Source organism: Phragmites australis, chromosome 1, assembly GCF_958298935.1.
Source record: "Phragmites australis chromosome 1, lpPhrAust1.1, whole genome shotgun sequence".
In the NCBI taxonomy this organism is placed as follows: Eukaryota; Viridiplantae; Streptophyta; class Magnoliopsida; order Poales; family Poaceae; genus Phragmites; species Phragmites australis.
In genome coordinates, this window is record NC_084921.1 from 3,391,192 (window position 1) to 3,412,132 (window position 20,941).

The 20,941-nt window shown below is 44.7% G+C and overlaps 3 protein-coding genes and 1 pseudogene across 3 annotated transcripts; 2 read left to right on the plus strand and 2 right to left on the minus strand.

The window, feature by feature from the left end:
* Window positions 1-1,633: 1,633 nt before the first annotated feature.
* Window positions 1,634-3,334, plus strand: LOC133919166 (uncharacterized). The gene is made up of 4 exons (XM_062363503.1): window positions 1,634-2,310; window positions 2,424-2,540; window positions 2,650-2,730; window positions 2,814-3,334. Exons 1-4 carry the CDS (start codon window positions 1,822-1,824, stop codon window positions 2,970-2,972), a joined length of 846 nt encoding a protein of 281 aa, XP_062219487.1. The 5' UTR covers window positions 1,634-1,821; the 3' UTR covers window positions 2,973-3,334.
* LOC133919245 (alkaline ceramidase TOD1-like) lies at window positions 3,229-5,718 on the minus strand. Its single transcript, XM_062363621.1, has 4 exons — window positions 5,393-5,718; window positions 4,746-4,958; window positions 3,816-4,385; window positions 3,229-3,572 (listed from the first exon to the last, which is right to left on the minus strand). Exons 1-4 carry the CDS (start codon window positions 5,655-5,657, stop codon window positions 3,244-3,246), a joined length of 1,377 nt encoding a protein of 458 aa, XP_062219605.1. The 5' UTR covers window positions 5,658-5,718; the 3' UTR covers window positions 3,229-3,243.
* Window positions 5,719-6,937: 1,219 nt separating this feature from the next.
* On the minus strand, window positions 6,938-9,290 carry LOC133930300 (uncharacterized; annotated as a pseudogene).
* Window positions 9,291-14,777: 5,487 nt separating this feature from the next.
* LOC133919329 (U11/U12 small nuclear ribonucleoprotein 59 kDa protein) lies at window positions 14,778-19,128 on the plus strand. The gene is made up of 9 exons (XM_062363730.1): window positions 14,778-14,913; window positions 15,033-15,242; window positions 15,329-15,704; window positions 15,814-15,897; window positions 16,006-16,071; window positions 16,565-16,637; window positions 17,247-17,632; window positions 17,921-17,961; window positions 18,677-19,128. Exons 2-9 carry the CDS (start codon window positions 15,073-15,075, stop codon window positions 18,753-18,755), a joined length of 1,275 nt encoding a protein of 424 aa, XP_062219714.1. The 5' UTR covers window positions 14,778-14,913; window positions 15,033-15,072; the 3' UTR covers window positions 18,756-19,128.
* The last annotated feature ends 1,813 nt before the right edge of the window (window positions 19,129-20,941 follow it).

Consider the following 20,941-nt stretch of genomic DNA (forward strand, 5'->3'; position numbering starts at 1 on the left):
TTATCACTAAAAAAAAATGAATGCATATTAATCGCATGTAGTGGCCCTTTCAAATTTCTTGAAAAAGATCAGCCGTTGAACAAATTTGATGCAGCTGAGCAAAATTCCAACACCATCAGGCTTCGAGAACTTGGCGCCTTGGTTGAAGAAGTTAACCAAAGGCAGAGCGCACTCGATGCCTTGCTTGTGAATGCAAAAGACGCAAAGCACTATGCTGAAACGATGGCACCGATAAAGAAAAGGAGAGAAAAGGATGGTCACCGGAGCGAGTGCTGCTCCGCCCTCCCCGCAGCCGATGGCGACGTCGCTGACAGCCAGCCGAGCGCTACTCGAGCACCGTACTGTTTGCCTAGGGGCCGGTGCCGGAACCGAATGCCTGGGCACCGGTGAAGTACCGTGCTGAGGGTGCCCGGGCGTGGCGCTGGCCCTTGCGCTGGGCGCCGTCTCTTGGACAACGCGCGGTGGGAGCGTCGGACCCGTCCTGCACATGCAACCGGCCGCGGGGTGCGCCATAAACGCCGTCACCGACGGCGCGTCCCAGGTCCACGCGGAGCACGGCGGCGCCGCGACAATGAAGACTAGTGGACGCGCTCTGGGACTCGTTGATCCGGCGCGAGGACGTTGGAGGAAGAAGCGGCGTCTTGTTCGTTGGGCTCGGGGTGGACAGTACTCCAAATACCGACCACCCCTGATCTCCTATATCTTTTTGTCTTCCAATCAAAATAGTGACCAAAAATTCTGAAATAAATTACATAGAGGGGGAATGAAGTGTAGAAACAACACAAAAAATTTCAGGATGATCAACAATCTGTGGAGGGAGAAATAAAAAGAAGAAAGTCTGGACCCGTGGTGGATGGTATTTGAATTTGTGTGTATTGCAAACATGTCATGTCCTTTCGCTATCATTATTCCCATAAATTGCTCGCATTGCATCTGAGACAAAGGATTCAAACCAGCGCCTTGCACTAAAATTCACTACCAAATTTCCTGAAGCTGAAGGACTTTTGAGTTTTGAGCCTTGGCGTCGTCTTATATATGATGAACAAATGGCTGTTGTTTTAGCCAAGACCATAACCTGAATCTTATTGATGCTAAGTCGCTAGTCCTGTTAAAAATTTTGTGCCATGCATCGGAGGTCTACATGTGAAGTTTCGCGCTATTGATTCGCTACCTGAACTTCAGTTTGTTCATCTTCTCTTGCAAAACATATATAGTGTTCAATTTAGGTAGCTAGTACTAGACGCTATGCAGTTTTAAACTGATTAGACTTAACACAACAAAAGATAAGATTCTTGCTCTCTTATTCTTTTGCAAATTCATGCCTAAGAAATCCTGAAGCACATAAGTCTGTCATTTGTGCACGACATATCCTGTATTCTCTTTATTTGAATGAAAAGTTTTGCTAGTATGGAATTGAAGCTGAACACATACAGTACGCACCGTTGGAACCAGAATTTCTGTAAGGACCGTGGAGAATGCAGACGTGTCTTTGCAAATTCCTGCGTTCCACAATGGCGTTTTCAAGTTTCAGGAGAAAGAGCATCCGAAGCCTGTTCAACATATTTGATGCAGTGGAGCTTTTCAGAAGGCAAGGAAACAATGCAACCACAAGTCCTTTGTTAATTGAGTTAACCGAAGGCAGAGCGCACTAGATTCCTTGCTTGTGATCGCAAAAGACGCAAAGCACCGTGCAGAAAAGATGGCACCGACAAAAGCGAGAGAGAGAGAGAGAGAGAGAGAGGAACAGACAGAACAAACACGACCGCGATCACCAAACGGCTAACTCCAGACTGCAACCGAGCTGAGCAATCCATTTTGCGCATGGAATCATCTCCCTGCACGTTGCACGCGACGGTCACTGGAGCGTGTGCCGCTCCGCTCGCCCTGCGCCGTCGCGGCGCCCGTGCACGCACGGCGCCGCCGCTGCAGGGGAGGGCTCGCGCCGTGCGCGCCCAGGGGCCAAGGTTGGAACCGGAACCCCAGGCGGTGCCGGAGAAGGGAGGACCGTCGACGCTTCCCAAGACCGCGCTGAGGGTGGGCGCCGGCGTGGCGCTGGCCCTTGCGCTGGGTGGCGTCTCGTGGACAGCGCGCGGCGGGAGCGCCGGCCCCGTCCTGCACATGCAGCCGGCCGCGGTGTGCGCCCTGAACGCCGTCACCGACGGCGTGTCCCGAGTCACCGTGGAGCGCGGCGGCGCCGCGGCCATTAAGACGAGCGTTGATGCGCTCTCAGACTCGCTGTTCCGGCGCGAGGATTCGGTCAGGGACCGCGCCACGCTAATGGACCTCGTCTTTGAGCAAGTCACCAAGGAGGTATGCTTCTACTCACGTACTGGTCACCCTGTCGATGGCTTGATGCTATGGTCGCGTACTGTCCATATGGCCGCATGTTAATGCTATGGAGTTTGTGTTCGTGGCGTGCGCAGCATATCACAGACAGGGGGAAGCTGACGAGTCTGCTGCAGAAGGAGTTCTTGGCATCGCGCGACTCCGAAAGGAAGCTTGACCTGGGCTTGCTGCTCACTGACGTACTGATCAATCAGGTGAGATTCCACCTCTTCCATCGTTGTGGTTTGAGCTGAACTGAACTTTCTTGCCTCACCGGTCATGCTCTGTAAGTGATCTAGCACTCCATTTTGTCATGCATTGCAGAGAGAATGGCAGAGGGCAAAAGAAGTTTGCCAGCAGCTAACAAGTCGCCACCAGCGTGATTCAAGGCCTTACCTTCATTTGGTCATGTTCTTACATCTGAACAATTCCTGAACTTATTTATCTTACCTATCTGAAAATGTTGAGCTCCATGTTGTTCTTTTCAGGCTGTCATCAACATGATGATGGCAGTGGAAACTATGCTGTCTCCAGACACGGCCACCACTGATGACATTGAGAAGATGACCAAGAATGCCATAGAATACTGGAAGGAATTCAAGAACAAGAACGAGTTAGCCAAGGCGTCAACAGATTCCAACACCTGATATGATACCGTGTTTGCTGTTTGCCTGAACCCGAGTGTTTCTGTTGATTGCTGACAAATCTTGTGATGAATCTCCGTCTCTTGTGAAGTTGTTTCAATTTCAATGCTTGCGACTAAATGTTCTAATGAAGACAATTCTATTTACATTGTACAATTATTTACCAAAAAATTCTAGTCTGTCAGAATTACCTGCAGTGGATGTACATCCATGCAATCTTCAGAACAAAAAGGACAAAAAAAAAAAAGGAACTGGCCAGCATTTGCAAAAGACCTTATTCAATATGCTCCCCCCACATCTTCAGAAGGTACTTCTCGCAGCTGCTCCCAGTGATGTCTCTTGAGGACGCCATCCTAGTGATACCCTGCTTCCCTCCTCCCCCGCCGTCACGCTTCAAGTTGTGCCGGTACTCGACGGCGATGTGCTCCAACACTTCGACCTCGAACATATTCATGCTCACCTTGGGGCTCATCTGGTCCCTGACGTAGGCGAAGGCGAGCTGGTCGCGCGGGTTGAACGCCTCCAGCTCGTTGAACAGCAGGCAGGAGAAGAGGTCGCTGGCCAGGCCGTGCCTCCTGATGATGATTGCCGTGTCCGGTACATCTGCAGCATGACAACATGTACAATGCTCACGATCTGATATTCTGATACTTTCCATCCATGCATGTATTGTTGTGGTTGAGTTGTGACAATCTAGCATGTGTCATCGATCTTGACCCTCTTGTTGACGTGGTTGAAATGTCAGTTTCAGTTGCTAGAGCGTCCGTTTCTTCGGTTAATCAAACAACATATCAGAATTCAGAATCAATGCAGGCATGTACTTCTGTTTCTGTCTGCATTGCATACCTGATGGATATGGAAGCTTGATGGGGGACCATGGCTGCAGGCCGTTCTCGCAGTACGTCTCCATCTGCACTCTGATGGCGTCCACGTCCCCCCACTTGCGCCACCTCGCCGTCGCGATCGCCTCCTCCATGGTGTGGAGGTTGAACGGGTGCTTGGAGACTGCCATGTCCACTCCCTTTTCGACGACGAGCGAGTGCACCAGCAGCAGCGGGTCCACCGTGAGCTGCATCTTGGCGTCGACCCAGACGCTGAACTTGGCGTTCGGGAACAGCCGGTGCAGGAGGTGCTTCGCGACGACGCCGTCCATCGCCGGGTTCTCGTAGGGGAGCTCGCCGGCGCGCAGAGTCACCACGCGCCATGCGCCTACCGTGCCGAGGCCGACGTGTTCGTCTTCTGTTAGGATGCCGTGGTTCGAGAGGACCCTGTGTGTGGCGTTGTCTATGAACATGAAGAAGCACACCGTGCTGAGCGTCTCGGACCCGAGCCCCTTGGGCTGCCGGATCTTGTCGTGGTCGTTCAAGATCGCCGAGGCGACCACCACGCCACTGCACTTCTCCATGGCCAATCTGCCTGAAACCATTAACCTTAAAGGAATGCTTTTGCATTTGCAATGATCGGAAAGAACAAAATACTGAAGTATTTGGTGTAATAAGCTGTGATGATGTAATAATGTAACAAGGGTTGTACGCATCCTATGATGCAAAAGGCTAAAACTTTATCTTTTTCTAAAAAAAAAAAACGGTGATGTTCTTGATGATTGCACTACGACTAAAAAGAACTTATATCTGGCTTGCATTCAAAGTGATTATAATGGCGACCACAAGAAATAATTACGTCACGACGTGCCTGTCACTCAAAAGGCCCAAAATATGAACATGATCGCGGCGAACATCCCATCTGCGCAAATGTGAACTAGGCCAACGAACTCACCAACTTCTCGGACGGGGAACTCCTTGAAGAACCCACAGGGGATTTCTACTTCGTTGTCAGTGTGGCTGAAGAACGATCTCCGTTCCTCGGCCGAGAAGTTTCCCGCAAATGAGTCTTTGCTGCCTTTCTGATACCGCAACACAGGGGATGTAGAAGGAGACGCCGAGAGGTTGCGGCAGAGTCCATTGATTTCTTCCAAGACAGTCTTATAGTCTGCTCCAGTAGTTTATTAAGAACAAGAAAACTTCAGGGTCACTTACTAGTTACTACATGAGAGCACATGCATGAGCCGATCAGATTATGATGATCACAAGAAGGCAAAGCAGAAGCAACGGCACCAAGGATGAAACAAGAAGCAGAACCGTGCGCGAAGAACAAGAAGTTGACGGTAAATTTTCGTCAAGGTTCCACAAAAATTGAATCAAACAAAAAAAAAATCAATTCATCCGAAACGAAGACTGAGGTGATCAAACGTCCCACAGCAACTCACGCGGAAGACTCCGATCGTTACGGATCATGAAAAAGCGACACCGATCCAACCTGACGAAACATCGAAACAGAAAAAGAAGACGCAACGAGAGAGGATCCCTCGGCCGCGGGTGCAACTCTTTCAGATCGAAGAAACACACACACACACACACAGAGACCTGAGAACACGGCAGGGTTGGAGCAGAGCGCGCGTGGGACGGGGAGCGCGTGCTTGTGCTCGCCGTACCCGGGCGGGTACTCGAAGAGCGGCTTCGCAGCGGCCGGGGAGGCCCGGGAGGGGAAGGGCAGGAGGAGGCAGCGGTGGCCGGGGTCGGAGAAGGAGACGTAGAGCGCGAGCGGGAGCGCGGTGAGGAGGTAGAGCAGGGATAGGCACAGCAGCTTGGACTGCAGCACCGGGGGGCTCCGCACGCGCACCCACCCCATGCCTGCGTTCGAGCGAGGCGGGCGTTGGACTTTTGGACGTGTGGTTGCTTGGCTTTGGCCTGAGGGCGCGCGTGGACTCGCCAGTGAGGCAGTGAGTGATCCTAGGAGTGAGGTTGTTAGTTCGTTAATGAGTTTGTCAACGAACGAACGTTTAATTTTGGTCAATTTCGAGCGCGCATGCACTAGTCACATGGCATGCACGTTCGTGGAAGTTTCAACTTCGCGAATATTCACACGAAACGATCCTATCATTCCACTACACGGCAGGGGGCCCACTAGATATCGCATAACCTTTTTTCACATGTTGTGATTGTACCCCCTCTATCTTCACATAAGGCTCGGACCCACCTGTCATCGCGTCTTTTCGGAGAAACCGACGATGGGAGGACAGGAGCTATGCTGATTTATTTCGTCACTTATACAGATGACAACGGATAAAATACTCACGGGTAGATGATGTTCAGACCCGTAACCGCGAGTGGATTTTTAAACCCGTGCCCGCGTCCATTACCCGTCACAGGTAAGAAATGTTACCCGTGCCCGCCACCCACGTGCATCTCATACCCGCAGGTGCACCCTATACCCGCTTGCTAGGATAATTGGAGCGGGTTTGTGAGTAATTAGAGCGGGTTTATATACCTATTGATGATTTAGGCCTACATATAAGATGATTGGAGCGGGTTTATGGGCACTGGTATGTATTTTTCTTGCCCGTGATCTTTTACCTATCAGATTTACGATCAAACCCGTACCCGTACCTACAGGGAAATGTTGAAACCCAAACCTGCACCCGTCGGATTTCTTATCCGCGGGCACACAGGTAATTCCTACCCGTTGCCATCCCTAGTCACCCTCCTCTCTCTCTATATAAGTCCGTCTCTCTCTAACTCTCTCTTGCTCCCAGACGATTTTGTTCCTTCTTATTAGGGTTTTGCTTGGTGTTTCATCCAACCAAAATCGAAAGAGTGGTTAGGTAGGGGTGCACAGTGAGGTGAGTTTGTTGTTCCGTGTTTATATTTGATTCAACCCCAATTCTTCAATCAGCCTAGATTTTAAGGCCCTATTTGGTTCATCTTCAACTTTTTTCTTTTGAGTAGAAAAAGCTACCAGAAGCTGAACCAAATAGTCCGCTTCTGAAAATGACTTTTGAGAAGCAAAAATTGGTAAAATTTGTTATTATTACTAGAAGCTAGAAGCTGGTATGGAGGGACTTTTATAGCTTTTGCGGGATGATATTCTAAAGGGTATTATATATATTTAGGGATGTTAATTTCTCTTGATTACCCATTTACCTGAGGATAAATACCCGAATAGGGTAGCGTATAAGTAGCAAATGGTACCCACAGGTATGTTCGTGGATAAAAAAAATACTACCCGTTGGGTCAACGGATACAGGTATGGGTAAGACATATCCATACCCGTGAAACTCGATCACCATATAAATATCTCACCTCCAAACCCTAACATTCTTCATCATATAAATATCCCGCTTTGGCCCACCCCGTTGTGCCGTCGCCGCCCCGTTTCGCACTGCCCCAGCTCGCCCTGTCTCGCTGTTACCCCGCCCTGCCCTGGCCCACCCCACCGCCATATCTCGTCGTCGTCGCTGCCACCGCGCTACCCTGTCACGCTACATTGCCGCGCTGCCCCATGGGTTTGGAGTCGGCTCTTCACCCGCGGGCAATCGTGGGTATACCCGCGGGTGGGTAAAAAAATCGGCGGATACGAGTATGAGTGAGTACTATCCGTACCTGCCGTATCCGATTGTCATCCCTACATATATTATACATTTCATCCATATCCAAACCCAATTCAAAAATAGTTTTTCTATAAGAGTTTTTATATAAGCAGCTTTTCAATAGCAACTTTTAAAAGCCGTTTTTGGAAAAACCTCACCCTAACCAAATATGCCCTAAGTATTTTTGTGATGGTTTTTTTTATGCTGCGGAATGGGAAGTGAGGGTGACCATTTTTTCATGCACCAAGGTGAGTCCGTGGGGGTTTGTGTTTTCGATTTGGGTTCGGTTTTCTCGGTTGCACGAAATCGGTGGTGGGGTGTTAATTTGGGGAGGTGGTATTTTTCGTTTACTTTTTGTGGTCGATTTCCAGAGAAATCAAGGTACTGACATGCAGATCTAAGTCAACGAAGGAGGTATTTTTCCTTTACTTTTTGTGGTGTGGATGACATGTATTCATGTCTCGTGATACTGACCTTGAGATCACTGCCACTGTATCCTTCTGTCATGGTTGCTAGCTCCTTATAGTGCAGCCCTTCAACTTTCTCCTTCAACAAAAGCCTCCTCATAATCAATTCCTGACTTTCCATCGATGGTAGACCAACCATGATTCTAATAAAGAAAGAGAACACACCTCAGGCATAGAACCATGGAATGGCTCTGTTGGACGAATATAACTAGCGTCTAGCAGGAGAAATATACAAACCTTCACTCGGACCTACGGATGATAGCCTCATCAAGATCGAAAGGACGGTTGGTCACCATGACAATAAGAATTCTCTGATCTGGTCTCAACAGAGGCCAACCCATTGTGTCATAAACTAATTCTTGATCTTTCTCATTGCCTCATGCTCTCTAGCTCTGTTCCGTTGCCCAAGCATGCTATCAACTTCATCGATAAAAATGATAGTTGGTGATACTTCATCGGCTAATGTGAACAATGCCCTAACATTCTTTTCGTCTTCACCGAACCACTTCGACGTGATAGTCGACATAGACACATTTATAAAACTTGCTTGACCTTCATTTGCAATAGCCTTGGCTAGCATCGACTTGCCAGTTCCTGGAGGACCGAAAAGTAATATACCTCTGCAAGGCTTAAGAAGACCCCCTTTGAAGAGGTCAGGCCGTCCAAGAGGGAGCATAACGAGCTCTTGGAAGGATTCTTTGATATCATCCAAGGAACCAATATCATCAAATGAAACTCCGATTTCATTATCAGGTATTGTTAGACTATATGTTTTTGCCTTCGCTCATATGGTTCTGCGTCCTGTTTGTCTGCAGCTTTCAGCGTAAGGCTACTCCGTGTAGCGTCCGGCTCCCGATGCAATTACGTCAAGGCAAAGGTCCACCATCCACAAGATTTATTTCTATCTTTGTTGGCTTGTAATCCCTATAATCTCTCGATTGGTTAGGATAGTAATCTTGTTATCTTGTACGTTTTGTACTGCTATATAGTTCAACGAATTATTGTGATCGTTACCCAAAGTACAAACACTTTCAGGTATCACTTCTGGTCGAATACGCTTTTCAACGTCATTATCTGTTGGCACTTCCTAATTGAAAAAAGAATGAAAGGACAGATTAGTAAATTAGTCACTCGAGACATGAAGAAAAGAATGCTATTTACTGAAATATGCAACCCATAACACTATTACCGGTGCTTTTGCAGCTGGAGGGGGATTCTCCTTCTCTGATTTCTCTAGTTCTGGTTTGCTCTCTACAGCAGCAGCAGCAGACGTACCAGTGGCAGCGAAGTTGCATGTTTTGTTTCTGATTTTGCAGTAGTTGGAGCAATTCCCTTTTCAACAACCTATGTCAATAGGAATGTGGACTTCCGGTGGCGACGGGGTGGGTGTGCTCACGGTTGGTGAGTATGTGAATGTCGTGAATCCATGGATGAGGCAGAGAACGTAGGCGTGTGGAGGGTCGAGGTTGCCGGCGTCGGTTAGGGTCGAAGTCGGAGGCGGGTGGCTTGAGCCGGCATGATGCCGGTCAACCGGAGGGTGACGAGATGGGCGCGGGCCACGATAACCTCATCCATGGGAGTGGCAGCCACGGTGGTCGGATCTAGAGGAGCATGGTGGTGTCACCAACCATTGTCGGGATTGAAGCTAGGACTATGGTGACGACGCATGAAGTTGGGGTGACGACTTCGTTCTTGGCACAAGACACGAAAGAGAGCAGCGGCAATCAAAGATAAGTTCATTCTTGCCATCTCTCACCTTCTCTGGTCTTCTTATTCTGTTCTCGGTCACTTAGTGGAGAGTGTGCATGATAACGTGTTTAGAGTGATTGGATTGCAAACAGTATAGATAAAAAAACAATGATTCGAACTCAATTCATTATTGATGATTGTTACATATATATGTACATGTTGAGAAGGTGTCCATTTGGAAAACACCTCTCCCGAACGGACATCTATCTAATGAACGGGCATATGCAACTGTATGGACAGTTGCTCTGTGAGCAACTGTTTGGTGGTTGTTTGGCTTGGATCACTGATTTAATTCTAAGATCATCTTCAAGGGATTCTCGTTAGGAACCAAATCCCTTCACGAAGGGGTTTTCGTTCTCTTCAGCGCTCCAACGGTTTTCCTTCACATCTCCCATCACAAAGGGATTCTCAAGGTCATTCCCTTCAGGACGGGATTCTCCCTCCTTTCCCTTCACGAATCCATTTGAATGGAAGATATTGGAGATGAGAGAAAATAAAGTGAATGGGAATGGGGAGAGGAATCAAGAAAAGAACTAAATGAAAGGAATATAGTTGGAGATGATCTAACAGGCGTGCATGTGCACACAGGAGTGCTGAGAGTCTACACGACATGCATGCAGCCTGCCTCAACAGGCAAGGTGGCTAGAAGGAAAACTATCTCACGTGCAATGTGCCTCATGTTTGTGGACCCAAACCAATCACCCATCTATTTGCAGAAAAGCCTCCTAAGTTTGCAAGAATATACGTATAACTTGTCCCAGTGTCGACTTTGGATCGCTATTTGCTAGGAGAACCGCGATTCCTATAGGCAACACGCCTAAAAAAAAAACTTTAGTTCAGCACTCTTTAGATAGTGTTTGGTTGGAGGATAAGTGAGATGGGATGATTCCATCTATGTATTAAGGTTGAGATGATTTAAAATGCTTGTTTGGTAGGAGAGATGGAACAAGTCCATTTTGAGACCTCAGGCCCACAATCATCCTCATGTCCTGAATAAGACAGCTGCATCCGAAAAAATTTTTAGGATCCCCTCATCTAGAATCTAAAGGAATATTCTTCTATAGAAGCCATCTTATCGCCCTAATCCTCTAACCAAATGCCTGAAAAAATAGGATGGGATCATCCCATCCAGAGACATCCCACCAACTAAACACTACCTTAAGGTTTGGGCGCGCTACCATTCGACTGCTGCGTGAGCTCTTCTTCCTCTTCTCCTATCTTCTTCTCCACGCCGTTGCTCGATGAATCACCGGTTAGGGTTAGGGTTGTGGACTTTGATGAGCTTATCTGACTAGGTCATCGTCTCCAGTGAGGTTAGGCAACGAGGTTGGGTTGGGGTTTGGAGACATGCGGTTCTAAAGGGAGGCATCGAAGAAGGTCAGCTGACGGTGGACACGGGGGAAGGGTAGCAAGGCGGCAAGGATGCCGCTGGCCGTGGGCGATGGAGGACCACCGGTTGGGCGGTGTCAAGGCAGGGGCGTCACAGTGATGGCCCTGATAAAGCGAGGTTAGCGAGGGAGCGGGCGGCCATCGTGGATTCAGTGGCGAGGGGAGCCAATGGAGATGGTGGAGGAGTACGGGGTGGAGGTGTCTCACTAGACTCGATGATGAAGGTTTATCTAGCTCATAAGTGTGATTTTGATAATTAATGATAATACATATAGACTAATAATCATGTTAAAAATTATTAGTATGTTATTTCATATGTGATGCATGAAAGATAGAGCATGGATTCATTAAGTAATGTCATGTGATCAAGAGAGATGCATCAAGATGAATGAGCTCTAGGTGATGCACATGAGATGAAGGAGAAGCTCAAGAAGATTGACGAAAAGTATGAAGGCTAAGTCACTTGTTGAGATTAAGTGACTAATGATATGAGATTGTCAATTGAGTTTTATGGACTAACTCATATGCTATGTGCTCGAGAGTGAGTGGGGTTAGATTCCACATGAAGATTGATAATTAAGAGTGATAGCTAAGTTACTTGTGAAGATCAAGTGACTTAAGGTATAAAGTTATCAATTAGATTTTATGGACTAACATATAGGCTTTGTGCTTAAGAGTGAGTTGGGGTTAGATTTCATAAGAAGGCATGAGTTGAATTGAGATATTCAATATATCAAGTTGGAAGAGCAGATCAAGACAAGATTAGTGAATAACTTATATGCTTGATACTTGCGGTTCATACCTTTGCGGTGAACCGAATGAAGATGATGTGCAGAGTGAAGTTTCCTATGCTTTGTGTATGAAAAGTTATTAAGTGAACTTTATTAAGCTTCCAAAGGTCGAGTGAAGATCAAGATAGAAGCAAAGATGATCATCGTCATGAAGAGAAGAAGAGTTGATGACAAGCCTTAAAGAGCTATAAGAAGCGTCGGAGCTTGGATGATGTGTTCATCAAATCCAATGGGATTGCTCAAGGCAAAGGTATATCTATAATAGGTTTTCTGGTTTTGCCAGTCTCAAGGAGTTTGGTGGGAGACCGGGTTATAGGATCGATAGCCATACTATCAAGAGGGGCTGTCGAAAGTGCTTCTCGATAATCATGTCGAGTGCTCAAACTATGTGCTTAGTGCATGATAGATTTGTGTAGAAAGTCCATTTTATGAGTCTAGGGTATCTAAAAGGTGTTTTAGATTCAACCCTTTGTTGTTATCAATTTTAGTGGCGAAAAGTGGTTGTGGCCAATTCTTAGTGGTGTTTAGTATGTTCCATATGGTACCTAGTTTAATCTTAGAGAATTAAGCTTTGTACAATGGGTGGAAGTATCCGAATCAGCTTTCGAAGGGTTCCTAGTTTTTATATAATGTGGTTGAGATCATGAATTCAGTAGGGACGTGTAGCCCTCTAAATAAGCTTTTTCATAGAGTTCAAGATCACAAAAATCGAATATCAGGATAAAAAATTATCGCCGTTTTTCAGAGTGCTAACTGTGCTTATTTCGAAAGTTCTGACATGAAATCGAAAGTTCCAATATGTTAGAAGTTACGACGATCCTAATTCCGATGTGTTGGAAGTTCCGATAGGTCGATCGGAAGTTCCGGTGTGCTGGAACCTCTGATTTTCAGAAATCTGGGGTTCCCGGGTTCTTGATTTTGATTTAATTAGAAGTTTCGATCTAAACATTGGAAGTTCTGATATGTTGTTTTTCACATGTCTAGGAGTGTGTTTTGGCTTAATTTGACCATTGTGATTTAAAGAATCGGATGTTATGATATGGGGATCGGAAGTTCTGATCAGTACAAAATCTTTCTAACGACTAGTTTTTCAGAGTGAGGTATTTATACCCCTTGTCCTCCTAGCATGTTGGGGGCTTTTTTGGCTGGCTTTGTGGTACTTAGAAGAGGTGTTAGAACTTATTGTTCTATCTTTGAGTGCTACCCACCAGTCTAAATCAAGAATTTGTAAGAATCAAGTCTTTGTGGTCTAGTGAGGATAGAATGATGTGTGAGAGGTGTGTGGAGCTTGGGTTGCTCGTACGTGTCGCATTAATTGCGTATGTTTGAGCACTTAGCGTTGATCATACGCGAGTTCAAAAGTTTGTTACTCTTAGAAATTACCGGCGATCTCCTCAAGTGAAGATTGTGAGGAGATTCAGAAGTGATTGCGAAACTCACTATCTCTAGAATGGAGGAAGAGTTGGTTATAGTGGAGATGAGGAGTGCATTGTGCAACATCGTGAGGAACAATGTTGAAAAAGACCCGACTCAAGTGTGACTGAGCTTCCTCAACGGAGATATAGGATATCGGTGGATATCCAAACTTCGGTAACATATCATTTGTCTCTGTATTTCCTTACTCCTGTGCATTACATTGGTTTAATTGCTTATATGCTTATTTGTATGCGCATTGAGTTAATTTCGTGATATTCAAATCTGTTATTTTCAATTGATCCGATGTCCCGATACAGTTTTATCGGAACATCTGATGAACAGTAAAATCATAACATCCAATTAGAGTTTCTTAATATTTTGCTAGATTTGAATAATCTTTGTCACTCTAGATTGTAACCTTCATATTTATTTAAGGTGATTATGCACTAGTTGAGTATAACATATTTATGTTTTTTACTTTTAAAAAATATGTTAGTTTATTTTCACTCCAAATTTAGTCCAAATATCAAAAGTGAATAAAGTTTTTAAAAATAACTATTTATCCCTCTAGATGACATTATTATCCCTTTTTAGGTGACAAAGAAGACGATAGTGGCGGTGGTTAGGCTGAATACGTGTGGGTTAAGGACCGCACTGATCGTAATATCTTTACAGTCATCCTACACACAGGAGGTCCCTACGAAAACCTGAGAGCACTTACTCACAGAAAAGGAAATTCTATAAGATCGGGTCTCACAGAAAGACCACTTCTTATGCATACCACATGTTCCCCTTCTTCCTCTCAATTGCGCATGACAGTCGTTGAATAAAAAAGAACAACATAGATCAGAGTCTTGTAAAGATCTTTCAATAAAAAATCTCATAAAATTTACTTCCTACTCACAGGGAATCCTATAGAAACCAAATGATAGGTCGGCTCATCATTGGGCCATCATCAAGGTAGGCTGGCCCACGAAATCAGATACTTCCATTTTTTTCTTTTTCTTTTTAAGTTTTAGTTCATCACGATTAATTCAAAGTTTTACTTATATTCATGTTTTCTTATTCTTATATGTATTCGACATATTTAAAGTATCGAGATCAACATTTTGTTAAATCTGTTCAACAATTTTTTATGAAACTATTGAAATTGTATATTCAAAATATTGAAGTAGTACATTCAAAATGTTGAATATTATAAAAAATATATTCATATTGTATCCTATTTTATCGCATTAATTCTAAGCAACATGATGGTTGAACTTGAAAACGGACTCACGGTTTGGGAGAAAAATACTTTAAAGTTTAGAATTCACGTCACATTTCCTTCTCAGCCGCTGGATCGCTTCCTGCACGAATCTCAAACACTGTACATTTTTCGGGCCCACCTGCCGGCCCACCTGCATGGACGCGCGTGGCACACGAGGCGAAGAGAATCCAACCGGCCCACCTTCCGGCCCAGGTGGTCATCATGGCACCTCCGCCTTGGCCCAGTCCAAGCGCATTCAGCCCAAGGACACCGGGCCGAATCGAGTCGGGCCGCCCCAGCTCGCGGAGCGTCTTCTCTGCCCTTCTTCCAACCGAGCGCAGCCGATCTTCCACTAGCCCACTCCCCGCCACCGCCGCCGCGGCGTTCGCCGGTCACCGTCACCGGATCAAGCACTTCGTCCTCCCGCGCCGCAGCTCCTCCGGATCACTGTTTCTCGGTAAGGATCGATCGGTCGGTTAGTTTCAGTTTTCCCCGATTGCCTGAATTATTCCATTAGGTTTTTGCGTGACTCTGGAGAACTTGATTGCCTGCATATTCTCCTTCTGAAATCTGCAGGGCTCGCTCGCAGCAGGCAGGGTTAACCCTGTTGTTCAGTATGTTCCGGGCGCCGAATGCTTTCGGGGCGCCTCCTCTTCCTCCTCAGCCTCCCCCATGGCACTGGCAACAGCCGCCCCAGCCGTCGCCTGCCATTTCCTTTTGGCAGCGCGACAATGTGCGGGACCATGTGAAGAAGCTGCAAGAGACCATGGATGTTTCAAGAGCACTGTGAGTTCCTAAAATCCCCAAAGCTACTGATGATCACGCAATTTCCTCTCTGCGACCGCTGTCTGAAAAGGGATTTGAATTGGCAGGATAAATGAGCTTGAGGAGATTGAGATGTCCAGAAATTCAGGTGATACTTGTGCTCAAGAACCTGATCCGTCTTCGGCAAAATTGCCATCAGTGTCTGGTGGTTCTTCCGAAGACGAGCCCCTTCGTTTTGTTGAGCTTGCTAGAACCATGGGGATTAGTCAGGATATGCATGAGTCCATGGGAATAGATGCAGCCAAATACCTTTGTCATCAACTTCAGCATCTTCTTGCACCAATTTCTTCTGCGATTAACCAAGGAGGTCCCTGGGAGGAAAGATCGGCATTGGTTAGGTTAACTCAGAAGCTGCAGAAATCCAAGAGGAATAAGCGATGGAGGAAGAGAAAAAGGAAGCATGTCGCAGAGCTTTTCCAGAAGGTGGCACTTATCATCGTCTTTTACTGTTCATATATTTGGGAAGACATTCCTTCAAAGCAATTAAAAAATCCGACTATTGGATGACATCCCTTGTATTGATGTTTCACAGGAGCGTGCGGATTATGACAGAGTTGATCTGGAAGCTGATGAATGGAGGGCCAGACAAATAGCCAAGGACATTGCAAAACGCAAGGTGCTCTCTCATTTGTGAAAAATGTTGTTTTCATTCGTAGGGATACCTGTAGTAGGACAGCATTGTGGCTCCGTGATTAACCAATTAATTGGTGTACATACAAACCAGGTGGAAAGCATGAAGCAAATTGCCAAGAAGAAAGCAAATGAGGAAAGGAAGCGTCTAGAATCTGAGGTAATATTGGAACAAAATTCATTCTTAGGGCGTCCTCTGAAAGCTCTGTTTCTTTGTGAGGACTATGTTTTATTAGTTGTCTGCAAGTGTATCTGCACATACTATTGGATACTAATAGAACCTGATACTTGAGTTTGGAATTGGATAAGTTAATTTGCAAGCTTTAAGTTATACCTTTATATTCTTGTGACCTTTCTCTAGTTTTCTTATGAATTGAGGGACCCTCTCTGAACTCTATTATATATTTATCTGGAAATGCCATAAAAACTTTGTTATATTTGAAGTGCACTAAAATTTGTGCACCATCATTCCACCTACCTTCTTGCTTGCTGTTTTCCAGAGTTGTTATGCAATCAAAGAAATATTGAGTAGTTGTTCGAGTTGTTTTATTAGTAGTTTAGTCTACTAATGATTCTATGTAGTTAATAGTATCGGTATAATATTCTTGATCCCGGATAAACTAATTTTCCCAATGCAAATCTGCCACTTCCAGCTTGAGCTTGCCCTTATGGTTGAGAAACTACAGGAGCTTCGCACTATAAGAGTTCAAAAACTGAAGAAACAAGGCAAGATTTTCTTGTTTATCTATTGTTTCTATTTACTTTCTCTGTTTCACAGTATGTCTGATAACCTTGTGCCCACAGATCAATTTGGTGCAGTATCTAGCAAATGATTAATAAAATGAGGTCATGTTTACTCTTGTTAATAAATACTTCAATGATTAACCGCTCATTCTCTCTCACTGCCTTACAAGCATGGCCAGTGGTTGGAAAAAATGCAATAACTACACTATATGTTCTTAGTTGGCTTACATTGCGAGTTGCAGAAAGATAACTTGCAAGAAAATGGACATGTAGAAAACAGATGGAGTGTTATTATCGCATTGTCTTCTGACCTTAAGGACTCAACTATATTGTTTGGATTCAGGCATTGAAAGCTGAAGCATACTACCTAGCAAATCCTCATTTCTTTTAAGAGAAAAGGATATCTTACCCATTCTGCCAATAGCATATGTTGCCTACATGTATATGATCCCATTGGCAAACTATTATGAATGCCAGTGTGCTCATTGTCTTCTGCAAGACTGCAAACCTTGCCCTTTGCGTCAGTTCAGTTGATTAATATGAACTATAAATAGCAAGAGATTGATACATGAGCTTCTTTGTGTGTTGCAGGTCATTTTCTTCCGGAAGAGGATGATAAATACCTCGAGCGTGTCAAGGCTGCAGTTGAGGAAGAGGAGCAGCAAGCTGCAACTGCTGCTCGTACTGATTCAGTTAAGGATGCTATTCTGACTGCTGAGGAATCCAGGAAGGTTCCACAGTACACACATTCTGAAGAAGATGGTTCCGAACAATCTAAAAGTGGCCCAACACTAGACAGGAACCAGGGAGATGCAGGAATAAGTGAAAGAAATGACCAGGCAGGTCAGAAAACAGAACATAAAGGTCATAAAGTTGAGGGGAAGGGGCATGGGCATCATGATCCTGTTAGCAATCTGCCTTTTGAGTTCTACCACTATTATCATGGAAGTAGCTATGACATGGGGACACTCATTGAGGTACTACGCCAACTTCTGAACTTCGTGCAAGTATTGTGGTTTAAAAACTGTGTGCATGACTGTAAATCAGACACATATGAACTGGCTTCACGATCCTAGACATAACCTGATATTTTTCACTCATGGCACGTGGCATTAGGGAACTAGCAGCTTACCATAGTTTCATAGCTAATAGAAATGGGGGGAGTAGGAGATTTTTGTGAAATTCTACCGATTTTGCTTAACTTATTGCAATTACTCGATACTATATTCATTTGGTCATCTTGTCTATATTTTGCCCTGTTGTAGGTCCGCAGAATGTGGGATTCTTTTATTAGACTTGGAGGAAGGTAAGACTTTTACTTGTTGAGGCAATTTCTTTCATGTTAGCTAGATCCATTTGACAAGCATCTCTATCAAGCAGTTTGAAGTTGCTGTGCAATTATGGTTTGCTGGCCCTCTAAAGAGTTCACAATAACAAGATGAAAGGAAGGCTAACCCTCACAGTCATGAGAAATTGAGAAGTCCATCACGCATTATTGTGTTCAACATGGCCTAGACTAGGAATTCTACTAAAAAAAGCAGCATATTTGGTATTTGACACTTCCTGTTTGGAATGGAGTGATTCCACTTGAATTTTGGAGGAAACAGGAGGAACTACACAGGAATTTTTCCTATTCCTGCAAAATTGCTATGAAACTGTTGCATTGCTAAGAGGCCTAACGAATTGTTTTTGAAGTAAAAACATGGATCTACATCGTCTAGGTGTTCAAATGCATGTGTATTTTTGTTTACTACTTTCGTCTAATTTCACTAATGATACGGACTGATGTCTTGTGTTCTCAACTTTTAAACCAGCTAAACTTATGATAACTTTCATCTTATCGCTGCTGGGAGAATATAATTTAGCGTAATTATTTATTTTCTCCTGAATATCTTCTAATCCTGCATAATAACATATGATAGTGTACAACTGGGGTTGCAATGAAATGCCTCAGTGCTGTAGCATGTTAAGCGAATATTTCATAATGTTTTTCTCTATCTAAATGTTGCGCCTGCATGCAGCCGTATACCTGGGCACTGGGTTCAACCACCCCCTCCAGCTGATGAGGTTTGGACATCGTATTTAGTGCAGCCCAAATAATCACCATTGGGTTCAAGCAATGGCCTTTTATACTGCACAACCACTGGAACCTTTCAAAGCTACTGCAAGGCAAGCTAGGTACTTGAGCTACTAGAACTTTGAATTTTTGTTTACAGTCCTTGGGAGGTACAGCAAGATATTGGATATCTCCTGCTATTACTTAGTGTTAATTGTGGTACCTCCTTATAAGATAGGAGGCACCAGTACCTCCTGGGAAGATAGGATTTTCCAGTACCTCTTGGTATATCATGTCAACTAATGATGTAGAGAATTGTTATGGGGTGCAAGCGATTGCTGTGATCTGAGTTAAATTTACTCAGTTGCTTGTTCTATAAACACTTGATCAATGTTTAATTATCTTCTGGTTTATGCATGGGGTATCCCATACAAGTGGTTGTGAAGCTTTTCACTACCAAAAACCCTAAATTCTATTAGTTGACATTTTTTACTCTGATCTGCACCGCATCCAGGGTATGGTATTTTTGCGCACCCACGATATGTTCCATCTGTGATGTCAAATCCTGAATTAAATTTGCAATCTGTAAGCTCCGTAGATGTCCTGACTTCTGAGTTAAGGAAAAGGAAAAAAGAACGCTAGCAAGGACATCCCTTTTTGATGGCTGTGGAGTTCCTTTTTATGTGAAGATTGCCAGCAACAGGTTCTTTTGTGACCTGTTGAGTTGTGTCCATTGCGACCTGCCGTTTACCGGAATGTGGCTACTGTAGACCTGTAGTTCCTAATGCATAGGGACACCGTATTTAACATGCAAACTGCCTCATTCTCCCAACTTGTTAGTGCAGAAACCTGTAAATTATGGAAGAAAACCAAACTACCAACGACTGATTCGAGCATTAAGTCTCCACGCTGAGAAATGAATAACGGTACAGCGTCTCTCTATTTTCTATCAATAATGAATGTAATTTGAGTGGCTAGGTTCTGTCTTTGATGGATTAGATGATTAACATTGTTGTATATGGCTATCTCTTCATCCTATCAACAAAATTATTTTGAGCAAGTGCATGGCCATTTCGGTCACCTGCACCCCCTTTCAGTGCAGCAGCATTTTGGGGAGATGACCGACAGCTCACCTATCAGTTAGGACTTAGGACTTTTCTTTTCTGTATCCTGGGCTGTATGCAAGGCTCCAAGAAAAAACAGGCCAGCAAAAAACTTATGGACACCCAAAGGAGGAGAACAAGAGGTTAGTGAATTGGATGGCATTAGCATCCAGTACTGGATTTCCATAGATAATATAAGGGCACAGCAGATGCAGACCACCTTTCTGGTTATGCTTGCTTGCTCCTCCCATTCTCTATCTCTTTGAGTTGATTATATAACCCGACACTGAATCCCACCAAAAGGTCATAGTGACAAATTTGATGACTCTTGAAATTAGGGCAACATATCTCCTTGCTTTCTTGGACAATAATGCTGCTTTGCTCATTGAGAAATTATTGAGTCACTGGGTATTTTAAGTGTAGTAGGAAAACAATGCATCATATCATGATTAAAGAATGTTACCATCTTATGTGGTTTCCACAATCCTATACCAATTCAGTGACCCTCTCTGACTTGGTTGGGGCGGTTTCCTTTCTGCAATTAGGCATGGCTGTTAAGAGAGAGGTCAATGAAGCAACTCACCTAGCTCGGCCATGTGTAACATATTACTATTTTTTTAATCTTGTGGACAGTGCTCTGAAATGTTGCCAATTTAAGCAGATTAGTGAAAACTAGGTAGGGTACTTGTTATATTATCTTAGAATTTGCCCATCTTCTTTTTCCTGATTGATCTCCGGTTCACCTCAAGCACCCATATGCCTTAAATTGGCTTGTTGAAGGTATTCGAGTAATTCTTAACCATTCTCTCACTTAAAACGGCCGGCTGAGGCATTGAGGGTCCAAGCCACTTCCATCAACCATACTAAAGATTATGGGATGTTGGGTGAGTGCCGTTTTGTTTCATCCATCTTTAGATTGTTGTTTATAAGATATTTGGACGTGCATTTTCATTTTCACGAGAAAAACGTAAAAGCACGGCGCACTTTCGTCTTTAGGCTCTTTTGCGCCTTTTCACTTCATTTTCATCATTTGCAAAATGACCACGGAATGATTAGATAGCTGGGATCTTGGTTCTTCTTTATCTCCCATGATGTGGTGGGAGTGGACCCCGCCGCTTGGTAGGGTG

Bases quoted from the DNA above. Each gene is read 5' to 3' on its own strand.
- LOC133919329 (XM_062363730.1), top strand. From the start codon at position 15,073: ATGTTCCGGGCGCCGAATGCTTTCGGGGCGCCTCCTCTTCCTCCTCAG. The intron at 17,633-17,920 runs GTACTACGCCAA...GCCCTGTTGTAG, and splicing joins ACATGGGGACACTCATTGAG to GTCCGCAGAATGTGGGATTC. The intron at 17,962-18,676 runs GTAAGACTTTTA...GCCTGCATGCAG, and splicing joins TTTATTAGACTTGGAGGAAG to CCGTATACCTGGGCACTGGG.
- LOC133919245 (XM_062363621.1), bottom strand. From the start codon at position 5,657: ATGGGGTGGGTGCGCGTGCGGAGCCCCCCGGTGCTGCAGTCCAAGCTG. The intron at 4,959-5,392 runs GTCTCTGTGTGT...CTACTGGAGCAG, and splicing joins CAACCCTGCCGTGTTCTCAG to ACTATAAGACTGTCTTGGAA. The intron at 4,386-4,745 runs GTGAGTTCGTTG...TAATGGTTTCAG, and splicing joins GTTCCCCGTCCGAGAAGTTG to GCAGATTGGCCATGGAGAAG.
- LOC133919166 (XM_062363503.1), top strand. From the start codon at position 1,822: ATGGAATCATCTCCCTGCACGTTGCACGCGACGGTCACTGGAGCGTGT. The intron at 2,311-2,423 runs GTATGCTTCTAC...TGGCGTGCGCAG, and splicing joins TTGAGCAAGTCACCAAGGAG to CATATCACAGACAGGGGGAA. The intron at 2,731-2,813 runs GTCATGTTCTTA...TGTTCTTTTCAG, and splicing joins CAAGGCCTTACCTTCATTTG to GCTGTCATCAACATGATGAT.